Source organism: Manihot esculenta, chromosome 3 (genome assembly GCF_001659605.2).
Source record: "Manihot esculenta cultivar AM560-2 chromosome 3, M.esculenta_v8, whole genome shotgun sequence".
NCBI lineage: Eukaryota > Viridiplantae > Streptophyta > Magnoliopsida > Malpighiales > Euphorbiaceae > Manihot > Manihot esculenta.
In genome coordinates this window covers 18,811,707-18,835,353 of record NC_035163.2, presented here as the reverse complement: position 1 = coordinate 18,835,353, position 23,647 = coordinate 18,811,707, and the positions used below count along the sequence as shown (strand labels likewise).

At 38.5% G+C, this 23,647-nt stretch overlaps 1 protein-coding gene across 3 annotated transcripts; it reads right to left on the bottom strand.

The window, feature by feature from the left end:
- Nucleotides 1–12,168: 12,168 nt before the first annotated feature.
- Nucleotides 12,169–18,228, bottom strand: LOC110611412 (serine/threonine-protein phosphatase PP2A-2 catalytic subunit). Of its 3 annotated transcripts, none has more exons than XM_021751730.2 (11): nucleotides 17,849–18,227; nucleotides 16,263–16,319; nucleotides 16,011–16,094; nucleotides 15,522–15,593; nucleotides 14,684–14,755; nucleotides 14,400–14,440; nucleotides 13,465–13,531; nucleotides 13,117–13,308; nucleotides 12,939–13,028; nucleotides 12,745–12,852; nucleotides 12,169–12,657 (listed from the first exon to the last, which is right to left on the bottom strand). In XM_021751730.2, exons 1-11 carry the CDS (start codon nucleotides 17,939–17,941, stop codon nucleotides 12,592–12,594), a joined length of 942 nt encoding a protein of 313 aa, XP_021607422.1. In that variant the 5' UTR covers nucleotides 17,942–18,227; the 3' UTR covers nucleotides 12,169–12,591. The 3 variants fall into 3 exon arrangements, with proteins under 3 accessions (XP_021607422.1, XP_021607424.1, XP_021607423.1); XM_021751732.2 differs by lacking the exon at nucleotides 17,849–18,227 and adding an exon at nucleotides 17,201–17,841; XM_021751731.2 differs by lacking the exon at nucleotides 16,011–16,094 and having other exon boundaries at nucleotides 17,849–18,228.
- Between the last annotated feature and the right edge of the window lie 5,419 nt (nucleotides 18,229–23,647).

Here is a 23,647-nt window from a genome sequence, read left to right as displayed (position 1 = left end):
AAGTGCCCTGTCCAGCCTTCCTTTGCATGTTTTTGCATGGATGTTTTGAGGTGTTTTAGAGGGTTTTTGGGGGATGTTTTCAGAGTCATGTTGTAGTATGTTGGTCCCTCATTTGAGTCCACCTGTGTAGGTTCGGACCCGAGGAACCGAGGACCTCAGCAGTGAGTCAGCTGTTTCAGTCAGTGTCAGAGCTAGCCAGAGGTGAGTGGAATGACTCTTATGCTTTTAAATAAATAAATAAATCAGTTTTGAGCATGTTCATGCATCACGGATGCCATGTGATATTTTAGGTTGTTTGCATTAGAAATCACGAATATGTTGCATTGCATAAAATGTTGTTGATGCGGATGAATGTTGAATGATCCACTGGCCCTCATATGTTATGACATGATGATATGATATGGAAGTCCAGGTGTGGCCTGCACTACGCCCCTGGCACTATGTAAGAGAAAGACCGGACGTGGCCTGCACTATGCCCCCGGCACCATGGATTATGTACGTTATGTTATGTATAAGAGAAAGACCAGGTGTGGCCTGCACTACGCCCCTGGCATGATTGGAATATGTAGAGGGCTAAATGGTAACAAGTTCATCCTTGATATGATTAGTTGTGATGTGATGCATTTCATGATAGCATGTGTTTTAAATGTTTTATTATTCTGCTCACTGGGCTCTAGTAGCTCACCCCTCTCCCAAACTCCCCAGGTTTTGCAGGTACAGGGTAGACCAGGAGGTCAGCAAGAGTATTGAAGTCATTTGTATGTAATAGATAGAATGTAGACATGATGAAATTGTAAAGTTATGAATAGTTATGTAATGAAATGATATTGAGGATTAGAGGTTGTGCTTGACCTATGTGTAATGTATCCCTTTTAATGCATGATCCTAGATCTTTTATGATGCTTATGTAAACCAACTCAACACATGTTGTATTTGCCCATTGGGGCATTGCTGAGATCCCACAGAGGGATCATGTTTTATGTTTATATTCAGTGCATGCACAGGTTGAGTTTGGTGTATGATTGTAAAGAAAAGTTTTATTTTTTATGTATATTCTTGATCATGTATGGGATTACACAGGTTTACAGGTTGCTTGTCAAACTTGCTACGGGTCCCGGCGGCCTTAAGCCGACCTGGATCCTAGCGCCGGTAGCGGTCCGATTTTCGGGTCGTTACATTAATTGGAAGCTATACGTGGATAGGGCATCAGGCGCTGGGGGCAGTGGAGCTGGAATAATGTTGAAAGGACCTGGGGAGTTTAAGGTCTGCTACGCCCTGCGCCTAGAATTCAAGGCCTCCAATAATGTGGCAGAATACGAAGCCCTAATAAATGGGATGCTGGTAGCGATGGAGGTAGGGACAACCGACCTCGAAGTGAATAGTGACTCCCAACTGGTGATCAATCAGGTAATAGGGGCATATCAGGCCAGAGATCCTACCATGCAGAACTACCTAGCGAATGCAAAGGCTATAGAAGCCGAGTTCAGGAATAAAGGGATCATAGTTAGGTATCAGAGAATACCTCGGAAGGAGAATGAAGAGGCGGACTTGCTCAGTAGATTGACCAAGGAAGAGCTAGAGCAGCTCCCAGATGAAGTATACATACAGCACGTCAGCACTCCTGCTTTTAATAAAACGGCCACTGTACTGCAAATAGAGCAAAGCCAAAACTAGATGACCCCATACCTGGAATACTTGGAGAAGGGAAAGCTCCCCGAAGACAAGAACGAAGCAAAGAAGATAGTGGCCTGAGCTGCCAATTATCAAGCAGTAAGGGGGACCTTGTACAGAAGGGGGAAATCTAGCCCATGGCTCCGTTGTGTGAGCCCGGAGGAGGCAATAAAGGTGATGGAGGAAATACATAGAGGAATGTGCGGAGCTCACGAAGGAGCAGGAACGCTGGCTAATAAGATATTCAGGCAAGGGTACTACTAGTCCACCATTAAGAAGGAAGCAGAAGAGTTTGTCCGAAGATGTGATGTCTGCTAGAGATTTGCCAACGCCATCAATGTCCCAGCCACTCCTCAATCCAGCATCTCCAGCCCGTGGCCGTTCTCGCAGTGGGGAATAGACATCCTGGGGCCCTTTCCCAAGACCACGGGGCAGAAAAAGTTTATAGTGGTGGCTGTGGAGTACTTCTCAAAATGGCTAGAGGGGGAGGCAATCCCCACAATCACAGCCCACAAGATGATAGACTTTGTATGGGGGAATATCATCTGCAGGTTTGGTATACCGAGGGTGCTCATCTCAGACAACGGCAGACAATTTGACTGCAGCGCCTTCAGAGCATTTACGGCAAACATGGGCATATGGCACAAATTCTCCTCAGTAGCTCACCCTCAAACCAACGGCCAGACAGAGGTCACCAACCGAGCTATCCTCCAGGGATTGAAAAAACGGCTAGATGGGGCAAAGGAGAACTGGGCGGAAGAGCTCAATAGCATCCTGTGGGCACTCCGAACTACCCCCAGGACGTCCACTAAAGAAACGCCTTTTGCACTCGCATTTGGCACTGAGGCCGTAGTCCTAGTCGAGTTACAAGTCCCCACACACCGAGTCCAGTTCAATAGTGAAAGCACTAACGACGATAAATTGAGAAGTAATTTGGATGCCCTGGAGGAAGTCAGGGAGGAAGCTCAGATCCGTATTGCCGCTTATCAACAAAGAGCAGCCCGATATTACAATCAAAGGGTCAGGGAAAGAAGCCTGAAAGTAGAGGACCTGACCCTAAGAAACCTGGAAGCTACAGGAAAAAGAGCGGCGGCAGGCAAGTTGGCACCGACCTGGGAGGGCCCGTTCAGAATAGCAAAAGTGGTCAAGTCAGGGGTATATCAAATCGAGGATATGCAGGGAAACCTTGAGCCTCACGCCTGGAATATCCAGCACCTAAAGAGGTACTTCCCTTAAAATATTTGTAATAAAAATTCTTGTAATCTGCAAACATGAATGAATGGAATAACATCACTGTTTGACAAAGCAATGTTATCTTTATTACTGTGAGTATTAACTCTCTCTAAAAAAGAAAAGAACAGATCCCAAAAGACTCCAGTAGGGTAAGTGGACAGGCTCACAAAGTGCCTCCGCCACCACAAAACCAGCTGAAATGACGAAACAATAGTAGGGCCAATGAGCCTGAATCCCATGCAAGACTAGAGAGCTTGCAAGCAGCAGTAAAGCTGCAGAGCTCGAATTTTACAGAAGACCTCAAGGAGATACAAGACCAGGATTCCCAAGATCTCTTGAAACAAAAACGGCCGCCGAAGATCTCAAAGATCTCCCGGAGCAAAAACAGCCGGTGAGATCTCAAAGATCTCCCGGAGTAAAAATGGCCGGTGAGATCCCCAAGATCTCTCGGAGCAAAAACGGCCGGCGAAGATCTCAAAGATCTCCCGGAGCAAAAACGGCCGGTGAGATCCCCAAGATCTCCCGGAGAAAAATGGCCGGCGAAGATCTCAAAGATCTCCCGGAGCAAAAACGGCCGGTGAGATCCCAAAGATCTCCCGGAGCAAAAATGGCCGGTGAGATCCCCAAGACCTCCCGGAGCAAAAACGGCCGGAGAGATCCCCAAGATCCCCCGGAGCAAATAAAAACAGCGGCATGCAGTAACAACACGCAAAAACAACTCATGAAAAACACAGTAATGAGTCTAGAATCACCAGTAAAAGACCAGATCCAGACCTCCCAAAGGAGCTCGGGACCTAAGAGGAAGAGACTCTGATCTCACAGCCAAAGGAGACGAAGTGCCGTGCTGACCTCAAAAAGATACTAAGGCAGAAATAAAAAGTCTAAATCCGAACTCGGATTACAAGCTATTAAGACGCCGACCTCCAAAATTAACTGATGACACTAAACCAGCTCGACTAGCCTAGAAAAGGATCTAAGCGGCGAAAGACCCAGCCGAGGCATACCCGAGAACTGAACCATAAGACGAAAGACGACAAGAGGCCAAAAGTGCCGACCTGAAAACACGAACTCAGAAAAACGAGCAAAGAAAAGGCGAGTTAGAAAGCTCAAAAATCAAAACTGAAGAAGACACACCTCCCATAAGCTAAGAAAAAGTCCAATGGCGTGAGAAGATAAGGCCTCAGCCTCGAATCCTATCGGAACAGAACTAAAACTAAGAAGGCCAGCCCTGTTTATCCCCTTAAAAGGTGCATGATCCATTTTACTTCGACTATATATAGGCTATACGCCTAAGATCATATGCATGAAGTAATGAAAAGAAAATTGAGGACGACTGGTCAACTGTTAAGAACCGAGCTCAGGCTGAGGACCTAATGGGATCAAAACCCGTAAAGGAGCACAGCTCAGAGTCTTATCCTTACGGTAAATCCAGCTCAGAAAAAGTCTACAGGTGAGAAGGCCCCTGTGAATTTGAAGAAATTTACAAGCCAGAAGCCAAGTCTTGGGCCAAGTCTTCAGCCCTGGTTAGTTTAAAAGCAAGCGGTAAGGGACTGTGTGTTCAATTCCTTATGAATCACGGGGAATAGTTTGAGTATTTCATTCTGAAAAAATTTGAACAAATTGTGCTTGTAATAGTTTAGATAGCTCGGTAGAGTATTAAAAAACAGACAAAGGCAAAAACAATTCAAGCATAAACACAAGACAAGAAATAACTCAGGTATGAACATGAAGAAAGAGACAGAAATAAATTTTCATTAAAAGAAAAGTATATTACAGCCTATTCTCATCACCTACGCGGAATAGAAGGAAGACCGTCCTCAAAGGACTTACATGCCTAGGGGCGCTATCATCTACATAATCTGCATCTATACTATCTACATTGCTGATTGTGAGAGACCCAGCACTCTCTGGCTCAGACCTCCCAATACCCTCAAAAGGAGATTCCAGCCGGATAAAAGAGAACCTTCAACGACAATAGATGGGATATGATACTTGGCAAATTCAGTAGCGTTGTCACCCTTTTGCTTACTTAAAGCAGCACAAGAAGGCCGATAAAGCATTCTGAAGGGCAATGGAACAAGTGAATGTTGCAAACCTACACGCATACTATGTTGGACTAATTTTAGCAAATTACCCTTACTTCCTGGTTTAAACATAGCCATCAACGCTCTGTCCCTACTTGCATATTTGTGAGCTGAACTTTGAATATCACGGAACACACATCGGGAAGCATCAACGAAAGCTTGACTGGGTGCAGCAGATCTCTGTTTCTCATAGCACAAGCGCTCTACATCAAAATCAACAACAAACTGATCATCTTCACCATTCCCAGCAAGGAAATCCTGACACGAATCTACCATGATCTGCTTTATATTACATATGTGAGCCGCATCTTGTATTCTACAATAAACTTCAGAAATCATGTTATTCCCTAAATTTGAGTCAAGAGCAGGCATCAGAGACACCACAGGAGCGTTCTTTGTCTTCTCAAGAGGAGGGAGGATAGGAGCCGGTCTTCTAGAAGCCCGGGACTCCTTTGGAATGGGAACCGGGGCAGGCACTTCGGTAGGGGCATGACGTTTGTCCCCGACCTCCTTTGCTACACTCTCGCCATTTGCAAAGCCGGACTCCCTCTCCTCTGTAACCTGAACACCCTCGACTGGGGCCCCCTAAACATTCCCCACAGGTGCGATCTTAGTCTCATTCGCAAGGACCTTCACCTCAGTTGCGGAGGTCCCGAGTCCCCTTCCAAGAGCAACATCAGAGGGCAAGGCAAGCTTCGTCCCCATCAACCCGGAGTTCTCGCTCGATCTTGAAGTCCGTGGAGACTTAGGAGCTTGAACAGCTTGAGTGGCCGAGCCCGACCTGCTGCAGCTTGACGATCTTGAAGATTTAGCATCTCAAGGGTCCGGCTTCGGAGCTCGGACAGGAGCAGGGGAAGGAGGCTGGAAAGACGACTTAAACGACCCTACTTCGGCCACTTGTTGGGAAGTCTCCCCCCTCAGTTGCCCCGCTCGGAAGGCGCCCGAGGCAGTATTCATGTCTTACCAGGAGAGCACGAAACTCTTAGAGGGCTTAATCTGATCCATTTTTATTTCAGAAGCTGCAAAAAACCCAAAATCGGGGCAAGTTAGAAGACTTCTCAGCGAAAATTACAAAAGCAAGATTAAAACGGGCCTCCACAAGGGACAAAGTAACAAGATTTTTTGCTCGTCTTGACCCCTCTGAGGAAGGCGATAAACGGACGCGCCGTGGGTGTGAACCCCCAGCTCAGACAAACAGATTCGACGAAAGACAAAATCAAGCTCACATCTTTCTGAAAGTCGATTAAACCAGATCCGAGAGATTAGAACTATCCCTGGTAAAAGAAGAAACATACCGTGAAAATGAAGACAGGGAAACGCAGATAGCAACGTCTACAAATGACCAAGGAAAGCAGGAACTGGGAGAAGACGGAGAAAATTTAGAAATTGATATGACGATAAGGTGAAAGGGTGTTCTGAGGCAACCTGTATTTAGATGGCGCGGTCATAATGATTCTCGGTTTTTACCCCCTCATCAGTCGGGCAATAACTGATGAGAAGGTAAAGGGGCATTTGATGACCGCTGGATTTCTCCATCCCCTTACGAGGCCGGACCTATAGTAGCAGCCCACAATCAGGAGGCTCCTAAGCCCCCGAATAAGCCAGGTCCAACCCGTCCATCCTTCGGATCGGACTCCTATTTAAGTCACTCACTCAGACCGGTCCAGCCCATTAATCAGCCTTAAAGCCAGCCCTTTCCTAGGTTCTAGTCCTTTTCCTTCAAATCCGGTCACCAGAAGAAAAGACTGCGGGTCCAGTCATTTCGCATCCCTGTCTATGCACGCGCCGAAGGGAATTAAATGCTTGCCTGACACAGGGAGGGGCACGGGGTCACCCCTACGTATGGACCTACACCAGGGGTAGGTGGCCCTATAGCGGAGAGGCCATCTCGCGTGAAGGGGAAGAAAGAGGATAAAAGGGAGGAGATACTCTCCTCTAGGGCTAAGTTTTTTCTAAGTTCACAAAACCTTTGTAAAACCTTATTTTTTGGATCTCAGATTATAAAAAATGATCAATATATTTCCATACCTTAAAAAGATATCCATCAAGGGTGATGCTTAGAAATTGATATGCAGTATTTCATTTCATAATTACCAATGAAATTTAATATGTATCGATAATTTTAAAGATGAACTGCAGTTTAATCTCTCTAATTTAATCATTGTAATTTTTAAAAATTATGAGATTTATGAGATTAGTCTCACACAAGCATCTCCAAATCTCTGACTTATACTCTATCAGAATATTAAAACATAGCGAACACTTTCACACTTGGATCTACACGGGGGTGGTGAAGAACTTGGTCCATCTCCTTCAAGCATCACCAGTTACCCAAATGCTCTTCTTCTTTCTGGTTGTTTCTCTTTCAAAACCCATTATCTATGTAATAAATAAGCCAATTAAGGTTAGAATTAACAATTGAATAAGAGGCTATGGCTTAGTTAGTGATGTGAAGTAGAGGATGATTGATTCAGATTCCTATCAAGTAGGGAGAGAGTGGTAGCTGATGAAGATAAAGGGGAAAAAAATCCTTCTCTCGCCAGTATAAAGTGTATTTTAGGCATTTAATCTTTTAGTTCTATTGACCAACTTTGAAAAATGAAGACTAGTGGTGGGTTAACCGAAGTATTAACAGCAGGCCTATGATAGAATAAGGGAAAAAAAATTTTTAGCTTTGAAAGTTGACATGGAGAAAGCCTATGATAGAATCAATTGGAACTTTCTTCAAGAGACGCTAATAGATGCAGGCCTTTTCACTCTTCTTATTGGTGTTATTATGAACTATGTTACTTTGTTCTCTATGCAGGTTGTTTGGAATGTGCTCTTATCAGCAAGTTTTCTCCCTCTAAAGGTCTAAGGAAAGGACATTATTTATCTCTCTACTTTTTTATTCTCTACATGGAAAGACTTGCACAAGGAGGCAATGGAACAGGGTGCTTGGTCACCCATTTCTCTCGGTAAGGATGCCCCTTCCCCATTTCCTACTTATTTTTTGCTAATAATCTTTTTTTTTTTTTTTTTGCAGAGGTTTCCCTAGCCCAGATGGACATCGTCAATTCAGTTTTAGACAATTTCTACAATAGTTCAGGCCAAAAGGTGAATAGAGAGATAAGACTCATGTCTTTTTCTTTAAAAATATGTCAAACAGGGATAGGAGACAGCTTAGTCATTCACTTGGGGTTACAGAGAGACGGATGATTTAGGAAATTATCTTGGAGTTCCCCTTCTCCATACCCGTGTCACTGAGAGGATTTACCAGTTTATCATTGACAATGTCAGAAATAAGCTTGCAGATTGGGATACTAGTTAACTCTCTATGGCTTTAAGAGTTACTCTAGCTCGGTCAGTAATTTTAGCTATACCTAACTATACTATGCAAACTTCTCTTCTATCTTGCTCTGGGTGTGAAGAGGTTGATAAACTTTGTTGGCAAAATATGGGGAAATCTTGACAGCTCTAGGACATTGGCTTTGGTACCATAGGAATGGGTTCAGCGACCAAAGAATTGTGGTGGTCTCGACTTCCGAAGCACTAGGCTCACTAACCTTGCTTTCATGATGAAGCTTGCTTGGGATCTTGCTTCTAATAATCAGGCCTTTTGGATCTAAGTTTTTCGATCAAAGTATAAGGACAATACTAATGCCACTTCTTCTAGTTTGTTGCAAATAATAACATCCACTTAGAAAATTGAATTTAAATAATTTTTTAAAATTTTAAATGTTATTTCTTTTCATCAAATTAGATGCTGATAAATTGTTTAAATTTTATGATCGTAACTATTATTATTAGATGAGATTAGTTTATTTATTTAATTTTTTTAACTGAAAATTAAGGATTAATGAGTAAAATCTGAGATTTCTCATATTTAGCACTTACCAACAGAATAAGTATGTGAGTGCGATGAGATTAATTTATTATTTTTTTATTATAAATAAACTTATTGAATTCAATAATAAAATACAGTCTTTCTTTAATTTTTAACTTAACTTTTAACTCATTTTCAATCTTTTAAACCAAATTCCTTAAACCTAATAAATTTTAATCTTTTAAACCAAATTCCTTAAACCTTTAAATCAAATCTTTTTTTTTTTTTTTTTTAACTCAAGTAGTACCAGAGCCCTTATTATTCTGAAGGGTCCTTTTAAAGAACCAAAATCCTTTCAAAATCCTCCTTCAAATTCATTTCAAAATCCATAACCATTTTTAATCTTATTTTAAAAAAATGGGCAGCAGCAGTTTTCTTTAAATACTTGTCAAATCTTTACCGGTGATAACTATCATGGTTGGTGAGTGAAAATACAATCATATCTTTAAGCATATGATCTCTGAGAAGTTGTTCTCGAAAATATCTTCCTAACAATTCCACTCTTGCTCAAATCAAAACCTACTCAAAAGAAAAATAAAAAAAATTATGTTGCAGAAATAATTTTTCTAAATATTATAACATGCCGAATAACAAAAGAAATTTAGAATAAACTTAAAGTGTAATATCAAGGCTGTGATAAAATCAAACAAATCCAAGTTTTAAATCTAAAAAAGAAATTTTAAAACTTTATGCATGCAAGAAGATGAGACTATTGCTAAATACTCTAACAGAATTTTTTCAATTGTTAATAGGATCATATTACTTGATGAAGATTTTTCTGATAATAGAATTGTTGAAAAGTTATTATGACATTTCCAGAGAGATTTGAATAAAAAATCTGATCTTACAACTATTTCTCTTAAAGGATTTTTAAGTACAAAAATAAAGGAGAGTCTTTAAAGACAAAATTTGTAATCCAGATAGTACATTTTCTGCGCAAAATATGAAAAAAAAAAAATAAAAGTAAAATATCCAATCTTGCAAGCATTGTTAAAAAACCATGCATTTAGAAAAATATTGCTGGTGGAGATACGATACCATTTGCGGAATTTGTAAATAAACATGTCATATTCCAAAGGTGTATAAATCTAAGAAAAATGACCAAAATAATAAATAAGTACAAATTGTAAAAGCTGAAAGTCAGAAAGAGTATCTTTTCTATAAAAAAAAATGTGTTTCAACTGGATGTTAAGAAAGAGTACTAGAAAATACAGAAAATTGAATTCAAGTATTTTTTAAATTTTCAATGTTTATTTCTTTTTATAAAATTAGATACTAAAATATAATAAATTGTTTAAATTTTATGATTGTAACTATTCTTATCAAATAGAATTATTTATTATTTTTTTCATTATAAATAGGTTTATTAGATTCAATAATAAAAATACAGCTATTATATTTCTTTCTTCTTCATTTTTTTTCTTCGTTATTTCTTTAATTTTTTTTTTTTAAGCTTTAAACTTGTTTAACTTTTAAATCCTTTTCAATGTTTTAAACTAAATTCTTTAACCTAACAAGTGTTTTTGTAACCCTTTAAATCAATTTGTTTTCTTTTAAACTCGATGGCATTCATGCTATTTGGTATACTATTAAAGATAGTGTCTCCTGGTCTCTAGGCAATGGTACTTCTCCTGGCTACCTGATGGTGTCCCTCTCTCCGCTCAAACTTATAATCTCATTCTGGATTGCCAGCTTTACGAGCCATTCGCTCACTATATGGAGACTAATGGTCAGTGGTGTTGGAGTAAGTTCGAAAGTTTTCTTCCCCTATCTATGATGGTTAAGGTCTCTAATGTCCCGCCTCCTTCGGTGCTCATGAAGACAGGTCACTTTGGTCTCCGTCTAGCTCAGGTACTTTTACCATTCCATGATGGCTAACAATTTTTTGGCAGGTTATAATATTAGCTGGAAGCTGATTTGGAAATTGGGAGGTCTCCAAAGAGTGAGAACTTTTTCTTTGGCTATCCTTACATGATAAGATTCTGAAAAATAGAGAGCGATTGAGGAGGCACCTCTATTCTTCAGACTTTTGTGAAGTGTGTGGATCTGGAGTTGAGAATACTGTCCCCGCTGCCCTATAGCTTCTTATGTGGAAGAAGATCACTTCAGGGGACAAATAGTGGAAGGATTCGTTGCAAAATTAGCTTCAATGGATTTGTTAGAGAGTTAGCAATAAATGGCGAGAGTTCTTTGACAAGGATTTGTTGTTAATAAGGCTAGGGAGGTCAAGAGCATTCCCTCATTGTATCTAATTACTCACAATCTAATACTGTTTGAAGAAAGTCACCGGATAATGTTATTAAATTGAACACTAATACCGCCTTTTTATTGATTTATTTGGTGGTTGGGTCAGAGGTTTCATGGTCCTTTTAGGCAAACTTGCAGTGTTGAAAGCGAAACTGAGTACTATTCTGATGGGATTATATTAGCAAAGCTTTTGGGCTTTAATAACTTGATTGTGGAATGTTCTGAATAAAAAGGTCTTCTCCCTCTAGCTCTACTATCGCAAGAGACATTTTCAATTAATTTTTGCCACATTTTTCATGAGGCAAACTGTTGTGTTCATTACTTGGGTGGTTTGGCTCCGAAGTTCCAAGTACAAATGGAGGTGCTGGAGCGTCCAACTGATGACCTCACCCCTTTCTTCTTTGTGATACTAGTGCTGATACCAGCATAATTATCAGTTAATTTTTGCTCTGCTTTTCCTTTTCTAACATATGTATATATAAATTATATGCCTATTGAATTTGAACGATTAATCGATATATTAACAAAAAACTAAAAACTAAAATTTAAAGCTTGTATCTCCCTATCCCTACCCGATTAGATTCGTTAAATGTATACATAATTTATTTAGTAAATCCAAATTCAAGTTTTCACTTCAAAACCTTTATAAAAAAATTAATCAATGTAATTTGATTTTTTTATTATACATTTTTTATATGAGGTACTAAAATGCAGATAATGGTGATCATCAGACCTGAAATATTTACAAATAGCCGAGAGCCCCCAATTTTTAAAAATTAAACTATTTTTTTAAGTAATTAATTTGATGAACCCCTTCATGTTTTAATAATGTAATCAAACATCAAAAATAATTAAAAAGATGATATTCTAGAAAAATATTTTCATAACAATCCAAAGCTAACATTAGTTGTAACGTTCAAAATTTGGAATCATGTCAACTTCCAAAAGAATCAGAATTGGAAGAGACTCTATTTTGGGGATGGTATGCTTCAGCTCTTATCGCTATAGGTAAGAAGCTATTCTAACATTTTGTTTTCTGTGCATGCAAAATGTGCAAAGGAAAGCCAATTACAAAAAAACGAAGCTGATATTAGAGAATACTGGATTAGAACTTGCGGATTGAAAAAAATAAAAATAAAAATAGGAACACCCAATACAAGTAAAAACTCATTGTCCCTCTACATATCCCCGAACCAACCATCCCTTCTACAGAAAAAAGGAAAAAACAATAAACAAAAACAAAATCAAGGAAATGGGACGAAAGATGCCACATTGTTTGTGGAAATGGTACATACGCAGCAATGGCTCGCCAGCTCCACTGCTTCCTCTAGTGGAACTCGAGCATCATCAATGCTAACAATCAAATGAAGGAAGCCTCATCTGCCTGCCCTGCCCACCATAGCATTTCATAATCTTAAATTTGACAAAGCTCGCAATACATATACCAGCTAGGAGGCACTAGCCAAGGGGATTCATGACTTCCAACTTTAATCATAGGAAGTAATCAGGTGTTCTACGGGTCACATCTGGCTCTCCCCTTCTTGGAGCAGGCTCAAACTGCATATTGGAAAAGTTCACAATTTTTAACATCTTACTTCATACTGAAATCTTGGAACAATACCGCTCAAATTATCTGATACCAACCTGAATGAATGTGTGACCCTTGCAGTCATCAACTTCCAAAATGGAAGCCATGTTTCCACAACGATAACAATAGTTAGGTGCACTAAATATAGTAACCACCTTTTGTTCCTGTTACAAAAAATGATGAATATTAACTAAGCAGGCTTTACAGACCCAAGCAAAAAACTCGGATTGAAGTGTGGTATGAAACTCACATGACCCCAGTTATATCCTTCCATGACCAGCTGGTGAGCTCTAGCAATCAGCTTTAAGTTGTTTGTATGGTTAAATTGTTCAGAAATGTCCTAAAGAAGATAAAGATTAGCACATGCTGAAAAACTGCATGCTCCAAAGAAACAGAGAAATGCAATGAAAAAAAGGGAAGTTTATTACTTGGCCAAATGTATATCCAGCACCTCTTGGTGAGATCCCCCAGCCACATCGATCATCAGGATCGGACCACAAAAGATCACACATGGGACCCTCATGGGGAACTTCTTGAACACGATCAAAATTACGTATATTGTCAAGTGTTTCAATGGATGGTGATAATCCACCATGGAGACAAAATATCTCTGATTCAACCTTTTAAAGCAAACAAAAAGAAAACATGGCATCAGAAAAATTCACATCACAGAATATACTCATCTAAAAATTAAACTCAAATGGAGTACTCAATTTTTTAAAAATATTGGTCAAATAATTTGTTAGTGATATTTCTTTCACCTCCGAAATACTCACCAATGCTGTCAGTGGAAAATAGTCAAACAAATCTGTAAAGGTTTTCCAAACATTAGCATTGCCATACCTGCAAAAAATACATAAAGAGTATATTACTTGTGCATACTTGCAAGTGAACAATATAACCACGTGGACAAGTAATTTACAAGTTTCATATCGGAACTAAAGTACATAAATTGGGACAAGTTTTCCCCTTCATAAGAACATTTATTCACTTGTTACAACAAAAACATACTCCCACTGGTAATCTGCATTCAGCATGTTGAACAATGTATTTGAAAATAAAGTTGCCATATTTATCAAACATCAAGGACCCAAAAGCCAAAGAAAACCTTTCCCATCACAACCTAAGCATTTTGAGAATAGCAATGTGTTATAAGACCATGTGGCTGACTGAAATTGCTTGGAGATCCAGTTGACAATTTGGAACAAACTCCTAAGACAGCTGATGAACAGAAGAGAAATGCAACAGAAAACTGCTTGGAAACCCAGTTGACAATTTGAAACAAACTCCTAAAAAAGCTGATGGAAAAACAAAACATCCAAGAAGATGAATAAATCAAAAGAATTAAAACAACAGAAAGAGGAAACAGAAATAAAATGGACAAAACAAGATGGCAACAGCAGATCACAGAATAATTCATGCAAAATAATATATCCAATATGATACTAATCCCAGTATTAAAACCCAATTGCATTTTTTCCCCTTTTCCTATTTACCTTTTTCATTACACATTTTCCTTTGAATAGGCAGCCTGTCACATTAAGGATCAATCTATCCCACCCAATGTTCAGCCATAATTGTCAAAAAGGAATCATTATATTCATGCAAAACCCTCCATGTAAAAACACCAAGCAATTTTAAACCTCCCAGAAAAACCTCAAACCTAAAGTTATTAAATATTTTATTACACTGTGGATTCAGAGTAACTCACTTCCGTAGGCATTCATCATAGAACCCATAAACCTGAGTAATCTGAAACAGGAAACCAAAAAATCCATTGTCAGAACAGAGAGATCAGAAATAAAGATTTTCATGAAAACTAGCTTAAAAAAGCATGGAAGATCAGAAATCAAAATAATTTTGAAATACCCTATGTAAGATTTCAGAAGACATCACCAAATTACAAACCTAAACTCACAAGTAAATAAAATATAGATCCAAAAGGTTCTTCAAGTGAAAATAGTAAAGCATAGCAGAATTGCAACTCAAGCATACCTGACGACTTTCATGATTTCCTCGTAGAATGGTAATTCGTTGAGGATACCGCACCTTGAGAGCTACCAAAAGCTGAATAAATAAATTGATGAGTTGATACATTTCACAGTAAAAGATAAAGCTTTCAATATGAATAAAATTCAATAAAATAAATAAAAGAAAATTTGTGGGATAATCTCTGACATGGTCTGCATAGCCTAATGCTTTTTCATGATCTCATCTGGAGAGACCCTCTAAGGACTACGTTTGTTACACCACCACCAAATGTAAAATCAACTCCAAAAAATAACAATTTTAGCAATTATCATTCCGATAATAGCATATAAAAAATTCACAGGATGAAATAACTCCAATACAATTATATCATTATGTTGCAGTTCAATTTCAACATCCTTGCAAAGAAACACAAACTAGAGCAACCAAGAAATCGAGAAGCTCAAGTTTGAAATTACCACAAGCATGTATCACTGGAAAACAACCAGTACATGAAACAAACAAAGCAATAGCAACCATGTCTGAGGTTAGATGACAAAAGTGCGAGATGTCAATATGTTATGCAACATAAACTAAATCTTTTATGTGATTTTCAATGAGGAGACATCAACCAATAACAGAATTATTGGTGCAAGGAAAAGTAGGACCAAGGCACTCAAAACTTATACCGATTACATATTACATTATATTTCCCAACTCAAACCTCAAAAATCAGGAATACAATACCATTTACAACTCTAACAAATTATATTGTATTATTAGCAGAGAATGTAGCCAAAAGAATAGTGCGGGCAAAATGGTCAAATGAAAAGATCAAAACTAAAATATAGAAAGCAATACTTACCGTTACAGTTTCGACAGAGTAATAGCCACGGTCAACATAATCTCCCATGAACAAATAATTTGTATCTGGACACTACGACAAACCAAAAAAAAAAAAAGCAATTATAAGATCAATACCTAACAGAGAAAACCAAAACACCAATACATAAAATGATGATAATGATTACTCAGCTTGCTTCTATTTGAAAGCATGAAAAGATATGCAATGGACTCAGGACAGTCAGAAACAACATCAACCAAAAACATAAATGAGGTAGAAACATACTCGACAAAACAAGGAGAGATTGAACAACTGGACAAAGAAACATAATAAAGGAAACACAGTGAGTCAAATATACTGATTTCCTTGAGACCCATGAATCAAGAAAAGCCCAGGGAGTGTTTACCCTTGGTAACACCTAATTCATAAAAATGAAGGAGCAAAGTAACAATAAAAACATCCATTCCTCAGCAAACATTAAAATAAGCACTGGACCAATCAGAAAATTACCTTTCCTCCAATTCGAAAAAGTTCAGCAAGATCATGGAACTGACCATGTATATCACCACATATTGTAACAGGACTTTTAACAGGCTGTGAAGCAGTTAGAATGCAAAAGGATTATCAACATACAGGTCATTTTTCCAACGTCAATCATTAAAAGTGCAGCAAACTATGAAGAGAATAGAAAGATGCAAACTATAAATACAAACATGTATGGGAACAAACAGAGTAGTGACCAAATCAAGAAAAAAAAAAAACCTGGACATTGCTTTCTTCCATCAAAATCTCCTTCGCCTTTTCACACAAAGTCCTTACCTAAATCATAAAAGTGTTATCAAGTTATCCCTGAAAGAATTAAAGAGTAATATAAAAAAAATTAAAACAAATAAAAAATAAACAAACAAACAAACAGCTCCTGGAGAACTGCTCCCTTTAAATAAATAAATAAAGCTTCTACAAAATCCATACAGGGAGGAGTGAACAACACAAACAATGTAGATATTGGCATGCAGTATCACTGAGGCCAAATTGTAAAATAAAAGCTCATATCCAGAAGAGTGAATAAACTACAGAAACAACACATTTCTAGAATCAAGAAAATAGACACAGCATTTCATATTAAACAATGGAGATATTGCTGTTCTGATGCTTCCATTAAGCACGCCAAACAAATAATTCATTCTGAATAGCTTTCTTGCGTTAATTTATAAGATAATAATAGACTATCATCATTCAGAACAAATTTAAATCTTTAACTTATGTGGAATTTTTTTTTCTTTTTGGATGCAGAATCCTCACAAGTAAAACCAAAGCTATAATCAACGTTCAGTTTAGCATTTCATCCAACCTGCAAACAACCCAGGTTGTCCAGAAACCATTAATTCTTGAGGATGACTTAGATCCATTGAGCATAAAAGGTGCCCTGATTTCTGGTACTGGTATTTTCCTCCCCAACATTATAAAAATCAGGTTTCACTTCATGCCCATTTTTGTGACTCATCATTCCTACATATATCACTAACCACCACCACCCCAAACGAAAAAAAAAAAATCAAAATAAGAAGAGCTATAAAAAAAGACATCAAATGGAAAGGTATCAAAATATGTCTTTAATATTACAAAAATATAAGAGGAAAAAAATCCTAGCTTATAGATATGACAGGCAGCTTCTAATGTACAGAGAGAGAACTATCTACCACAATCACAGCCCAGGAATCGCAAGGAAAGGACTTTCTCGAGCCAGATGTGTTCCTTGATTATCCACTTTAGTACCCTAGATTTCATTTCTTGAACCCCATTGTCCTAGACTTCAGCATCTCATTATCCATCCTTCAACCAATAATAATTAATTTAAATCAACCAAATTAAAATCCGCCTCCAGCGACTCGTCCAGGACAACATCGCCCAGAAAGAATTGAAGAAAACGGGCATTGGATTTCTAGCACCCATCCCAGAGACAATGTGAATCTGGTGAAAGCATAAAAAAGGAGCCCAATTCGACAAGCAAAACTGAGTAACCTCGTTTCAATCACCCTTTCTAAATCTAGTTTGAAGCTGTCAAACCAAAACCCATTATTGGATCTAATTCTTTCACAGCCAAACTCCATGATGCCGTCAAATCCTTCTCCAGATCGCTCAAATCAACACCAATCACTTAGAAAACAAATCACTTCACACGCACGGCAAAAACAGAGAGTAATGAACAAATTTCCCAACCTAACAGCGCAAACGCTAACAATCCATTACGGATCCGAACCATTTCTAAGAAAACAACCATACAAATTACAAACTTAACCCAAAAAGCCAAGGAAAAAGAAAAGGAAATTGAAGATTTAGAAAAGTACGTCTGGCTCAGATAAGGGCTTGCACTGCATGAGCTGATTAATCTGCTCGTCAAGGTTCCCATGAGTGTTCGAATGGACCGTATCCAAGCTCATCTTCTTGTTGCTTCTTTTGTCTAATCAGAGTCGAGATCCCTTCGAGTTTTGCTTTTATTGTATAAGATAACCCTAGATTATTTCTCCCGAAGAAAAAGAACTGAAACCCTAGAATTCACTCTCTTCGAATTCCCACACACAATAGAGAGAGAGAGAGAGAGAAAATAATTAGAGAGAGAGTGTGTGGGGAGAAAGAGAGAGAAAGAAAAAGAGAGAGAAACAGCGGTGAAGAAATAGAGAGAGAGCGCGCTCTCCGTCTCGTTTAGTTCGATAATCACCTCTACTTTTTCTTTTCTTTTTCAGTGGCAAAATTCGTTTTATCCGTTTTTAATTTTTATATTTAAACTTGTTCCAAACGAAACTTTTTGAAGCACAAAAAATGAATTTATATTTTTCTTGTATATGATAAAAATATAATTAATATACATTTAAAATAATAAATTTATATTGGCTTTTATAATATATTTCTATCATTTTTTATTAAATCATTTTTAAAATTATACCAAGGATTATTAATGAAATATCATTAAAGATTTTTAGGGAAAAAGGTTACCAAAATTATGATATATTAACAAAAGGTACAAGGCTAAAAATCTTGAAGCCTTGTAAATACAGTGTTAGATGAATAATAACTTGTCAAATTTTTTAACTCTAATTCTAGTGGTTGAGATTAGAGGCTTAGATTAAAGTCATGATCATGTGATTTTTATAATATTGTTTATGGATAGATAAGGGATTAGGTTAGAGAAAGGGGAGAAAAGGAGCAAGAATACATTAATAAAATGATTAAATGTGTTTTCTGGCTTCGTTTTTCAAGTGATTATGTGTTCGATATTTGTTTTTCTAAGAGTTATATTTTTTTATTGTTTTTTCTCTACCTTTGAGCAGGGGAGAGGTTGTTTAGTTTTTGGTGGCCTCCATCGTTCGATTGCTTCGCTAGTCGCACGGGTGATGTGTGTTTTTTCATTTTCTTTTCTCTGTTTGAAGGTTTCGGGTTTCTGTGATGACATCTGATGCGGAACCTTATGGCACAAGCCTCAAACCCACACGCACAAGTAGATATGGAATTTAAAGATTTGATAAACATACCTCCTATGGCACCCCACACTTAGAGAAGCTGAAACACCAATGATCGAAGGATTTAGATGAGAATCTGACAAACGCCACAACAAATAGTTGATAAGTTATCCAAGATTCTTGGTGCAATTGATGAAAGCAAATCCTCACTCTCACTCAAAGTAATACATGCCAAAGGCATGAAAAGACTTTTGAAATTTTGATTAAAAGCTGCCTCTTACAATTGTTTCTAATCCTTATATAGTAAGGAGAAAAACAAATAAAACTCTAAGACACTCTTCTTGGACCTGACTTAAACACATAAGACCCAAGCCCAATCACACACTAAAATAACACATAAATATTAAAACATAAGCCCAAAACATGGCTCAACACTCTAAAACTTAAAAGATAAAATATGGCCAGAATACAAGTCCAAACAAACCTAAAATAAAACAAGTGTTTAAATAATAAAACATAGCAAGCCCATCATAACAAAGATGAATCTTCACAAAAGCCTTTCTTGATCTTCACTTTAGGCTTCCCTTTATGTAGTTTTGGCCCATAGGTTTGATTAGACTCCCTAAGCCTATGATTGCAAGTGTTGCACCAAATCTGCCCCATATCAGTTGAAACACGCCCCAAATGTATATGGATATGATTTTGAACTCCTTTTAGATCCATTTGAATGATATAAGTTTACTCCACAGTATTGTTAGAAATCTGCCTTATTGGATCCGTATCATTCTCTCCTTCTTTAGAAAAGATTCGTCCTCGAATCTTGCTGATATTTATGTCAAAAAGGGAAGGTTTAGGAACCCATGTATCTTCAAACACCTCCTTTTGAATAGGTAGAAATAGGATAAAACTTTCGTCATGAATGTTTTCATCAATAACCTGCACATCAAGAACAAATGAACTAGGCATAAAAATATTAGTCATAGAAAGATCCTGTGGATGTGACCCATTCTCCTCTACAACTTTCAAAACAGTCTTATTCGACTCCTCCACCTCATCAATCACGTGCTCCCCATGTCCCTCATCATTTACAACCTCTTCTATAAGTTCATTGATGGAATTCTCAACAACAACTACATTAGATTCATGCATTACAACTTCCTCTTCAATTTCAACCTCTATGGAAGTTGAGATTGGAACTTTAGCCTCTTCTTTCTCCTTTTCTTTCTCCACCTTCCCTCCTTGAACTAGTCTTGATTCTTTTCCAGCCTCTTTACCCTCAAACTCACTCTTTTCTCTCATCTTTTACGCAGAATTCAAGCTCTCACTCCCCTTTGTGGCTAAGGCCGAAGCCTCCCTCTCCCTCTCCAGCATCTTTATTTGATCAATATATACCTCTTGAGGTGATAAAGGAGCGAGTATAACCTTCTGTCCTTCATGAGTGAATGAGTACTTGTTATTGAACCCATCATGTTGCACCTTTCTATCATGTTGCCACGGTCTACCCAACAACATATGGCTTGCCTGCATAGGTACCACATCACACAAGATCTCATCCTTGTACCTACCAATAGAAAATGGTATAACCACCTGGCGTGTAACCCTAACCTCACCACAATCATTCAACCGTTGCAATCTATATGGCTTAGGGTGTTTAATAGAAGCCAAGCCCAATTTTTCCACCATATACACACTAGCCACATTTGTGCAACTACCTCCATCAATAATGACAGTACACACTTTTCCATTAACCAAACACCTAGTGTGAAATATGTTTTCCCGTTGTTCTAGGCTTTCTTCCTTAACCTGCATATTCAGAGCACGCTTAGCAACAAGCATCTCACAATGTGCAGCAAGCAACATATTATTAACCAACACATTCGAATCATCACAGTCATTATTGCAATTAGGAGTTTTTTGAGGTACTCTTGTAGAAGTGGAAGCTTGTGAGACATTCAAACTCTCCATAGTTTCAGTCAACCTCTCAAGAGTCTTATTGAGCCTTTGTAACTCACCACTGACTGACTTCTTAAAGAGCTTATAATCGTTACCCATATTCGATTCACTTCCATCAGTATGATCCACCACATTTTTATCTTTACTCATCCTACCTTAAATCAACAAAGAACAAAAAGAACTAGCAAATATTGTGTTAAAAAAAAGTACTCAAGTGTTTGCACTCTTACCATTCTTTTGCTGATTCTTCAATTGCATTTCAGAAACTAAGGTCAACCAACCAACCACAAGGTGCGTTTAATGAAACAAAGAAGAAAACCTAAAGAAAGAAGGAAGTGCGCAAAAAACTAGAAAGAAGACACTGACAATTTGGAAAGTAACACACGAACTAGGCTTTGTACTACTTGAAAAATATCACCTAGAGTATAGACCCAAGCAAACAATACTCCAGCAATGTCAAGGAAGCAAAAGCAAGCTTAAACCAAAAAAAAAAAAAACTTAGAATTCAAATAAAAAAAACGAACTTGGACAAAAGTTTGAATTTAATTCACTTCGACGCAAATTAGATATGGATATATCTAAATCTACCCAAAAAGGGAAGTATCAAAACCCCACAAATAGAATCAGAAAAAAAAATGTAAATTTCACTCAGATCAGAAACATGGACGAAAATTCTGGTTTTAAAAGAAGGATTTGACATCAAATCGATTTAGATACAGTTGCCTTAAATGTGCACCTTAAGGAATAGGCAGATTTCTTTTGTCTCCTAATCTGGATTCAACCCAATTCAAAATTCAAAATTGATTCCCATAAACTACAAAAATCAATTGAGATAGGTAAGGAAATATAGATGAAAAATGAAGCATATCATAATTTCGGCCAGATCAAGATAAATATGGCAAAGGCAATTTTTTTTTTCATTTTTTTTTGGATTTCGAATTTTTCTTCCAAAAGAGATTATGTGATAATTTATCAAGAAAGTGCAGCCATGAATACAAAAGCTTTCACTGAAATCAATAACGAAGAAAAGAAAACTAAAAAAGAAAACTCTAGATCCTGAGATAAATAAGAATTTACCTCACTTTGGCTCTGATACCAACTGACGTGGAACCCTATGGCACAAGCCTCAAACCCACACGCACAAGTAGATATGGAATCCAAAGATTTGATAAACCCACCTCCTATGGCACCCCATGTAATACCCGGCTAGACTCCGGTGTCGGAATTCCTACCGTCTGGTGGAATCTCGGATGTCGGAGACCTCTAGAAGGGTAAAAACCATGTTTTCATAAAATATTTTAATGTATTTTATGATTTTAAGTAAGAAGGAAATTGAGTTTTTGAATGAAAATAGTCTTGAGAGGGAGACTCAGGTTTGGCCGCCGAACCTAAAGTTCGGCCGCCGAACATGCATGCACTTCGGGAGTGCTTCAGGCCGCCAAAGGCATAAGTGAGGGAAGTCCAGGTTCGGCCGCCGAACCTTATGTTCGGCCGCCGAACATGGCATGCATGCGGAGGCACGTTAGGCCCCCGAAAGTGGCCTGGCCAGCCACCTATAAAGGGGTCCCTTGTCCGAAATGGGCGAGCTTTTCTCCCCATTTTCGGCCAAGGTGAGTTCTCCGCCGTCCCCCATCGATTTTGAGTCTCTTCCTTCAAATCTTTCATGATTTTCATGAGATTTCACTTTGTTTTGAAGATCTTTGAGCATTTAAGCAAGTTTTGAGGCTTGAAAGACTCAGGAGCTCTTTTCCTTGGTTCTCCAAGTTTAGGTCGTCTCTCTCTCGATCTTCAAGAGGTAAGAGCCGATCTTGAACTCATTTTATGTTTTAAGTTGGTTCATGGGGTAGAAATGCATGTTTAGAATAGTTGAGCTTGTTAGGTTTTATGTGAACTTGTGGACAATGTATGATATTTGTGTATGTTTGATGTGTTGTAGTTGGGGTTTAGGATAGTTTGAGACCCCTAGGTGTTGTTGTATGTGTGTATGCAAGCTTTGAGAGAGTTGGATGCTTGATTGGAAGGTTTGGGAAGAAAGTGTGCATTGAAGAGCTGAGTTTCTGCCCACTGGGAGAAACCAGGTTCGGCAGCCGAAAGGACTTTCGGCCGCCGAACCTGTCTGTGAGGCACGCCTTTCGGCTGCCGAAGCCTGCCCCCGAAAATGGACTTTCGTCTCTGGAGGGCACTTTCGGCCGCCGAAGGTGCCGCCGAACCTGCATGACTTTCGGCTCTGGAGGGACTTTCGGCCGCCGAACCTGCCGTCGAAAGTGCCCTGTTCAGCCTTCCTTTGCATGTTTTCTATGGATGTTTTGAGGTGTTTTAGGGGCATTTTGGGGAGTATTCTAGAGTCATGTTCTTGGATGTTTGGTCCCTCATTTGAGTCCACCTGTGTAGGTTCGGACCCGAGGAACCGAGGACCCCAGCAGTAAGTCAGCTGCTCCAGTGTCTGGTCAGAGCTAGCCAGAGGTGAGTGGAATAACTCTCTACGTTTTAAAGTAAATAAAATGAAAGCTTTAGCATGATTCACGCATCATGAATGCCATGAGATATATTAGGGTACTTGCATTAGAATTCACGAATATGTTGCATTGCATATTATGTTGTTGATGTGGATGAATGTTGAATGATCCATTAGCCCTTATATGGTATGACATGACAGACTATGGAAGTCCGGGCGAGCCTGCACTACGCCCCCGGCATGATTGGATATGTATGGTATGCTATGGAAGTCCAGGCGAG

Excerpts from the sequence above, each read along its gene's own strand:
- LOC110611412 (XM_021751730.2), bottom strand. The coding sequence starts at position 17,941 with ATGAGCTTGGATACGGTCCATTCGAACACTCATGGGAACCTTGACGAG. Across the intron at positions 14,756-15,521 it reads ACTCTGTCGAAACTGTAACG|CTTTTGGTAGCTCTCAAGGT; the intron begins GTAAGTATTGCT and ends TTATTTATTCAG. Across the intron at positions 14,441-14,683 it reads GAAATCATGAAAGTCGTCAG|ATTACTCAGGTTTATGGGTT; the intron begins GTATGCTTGAGT and ends TTCCTGTTTCAG.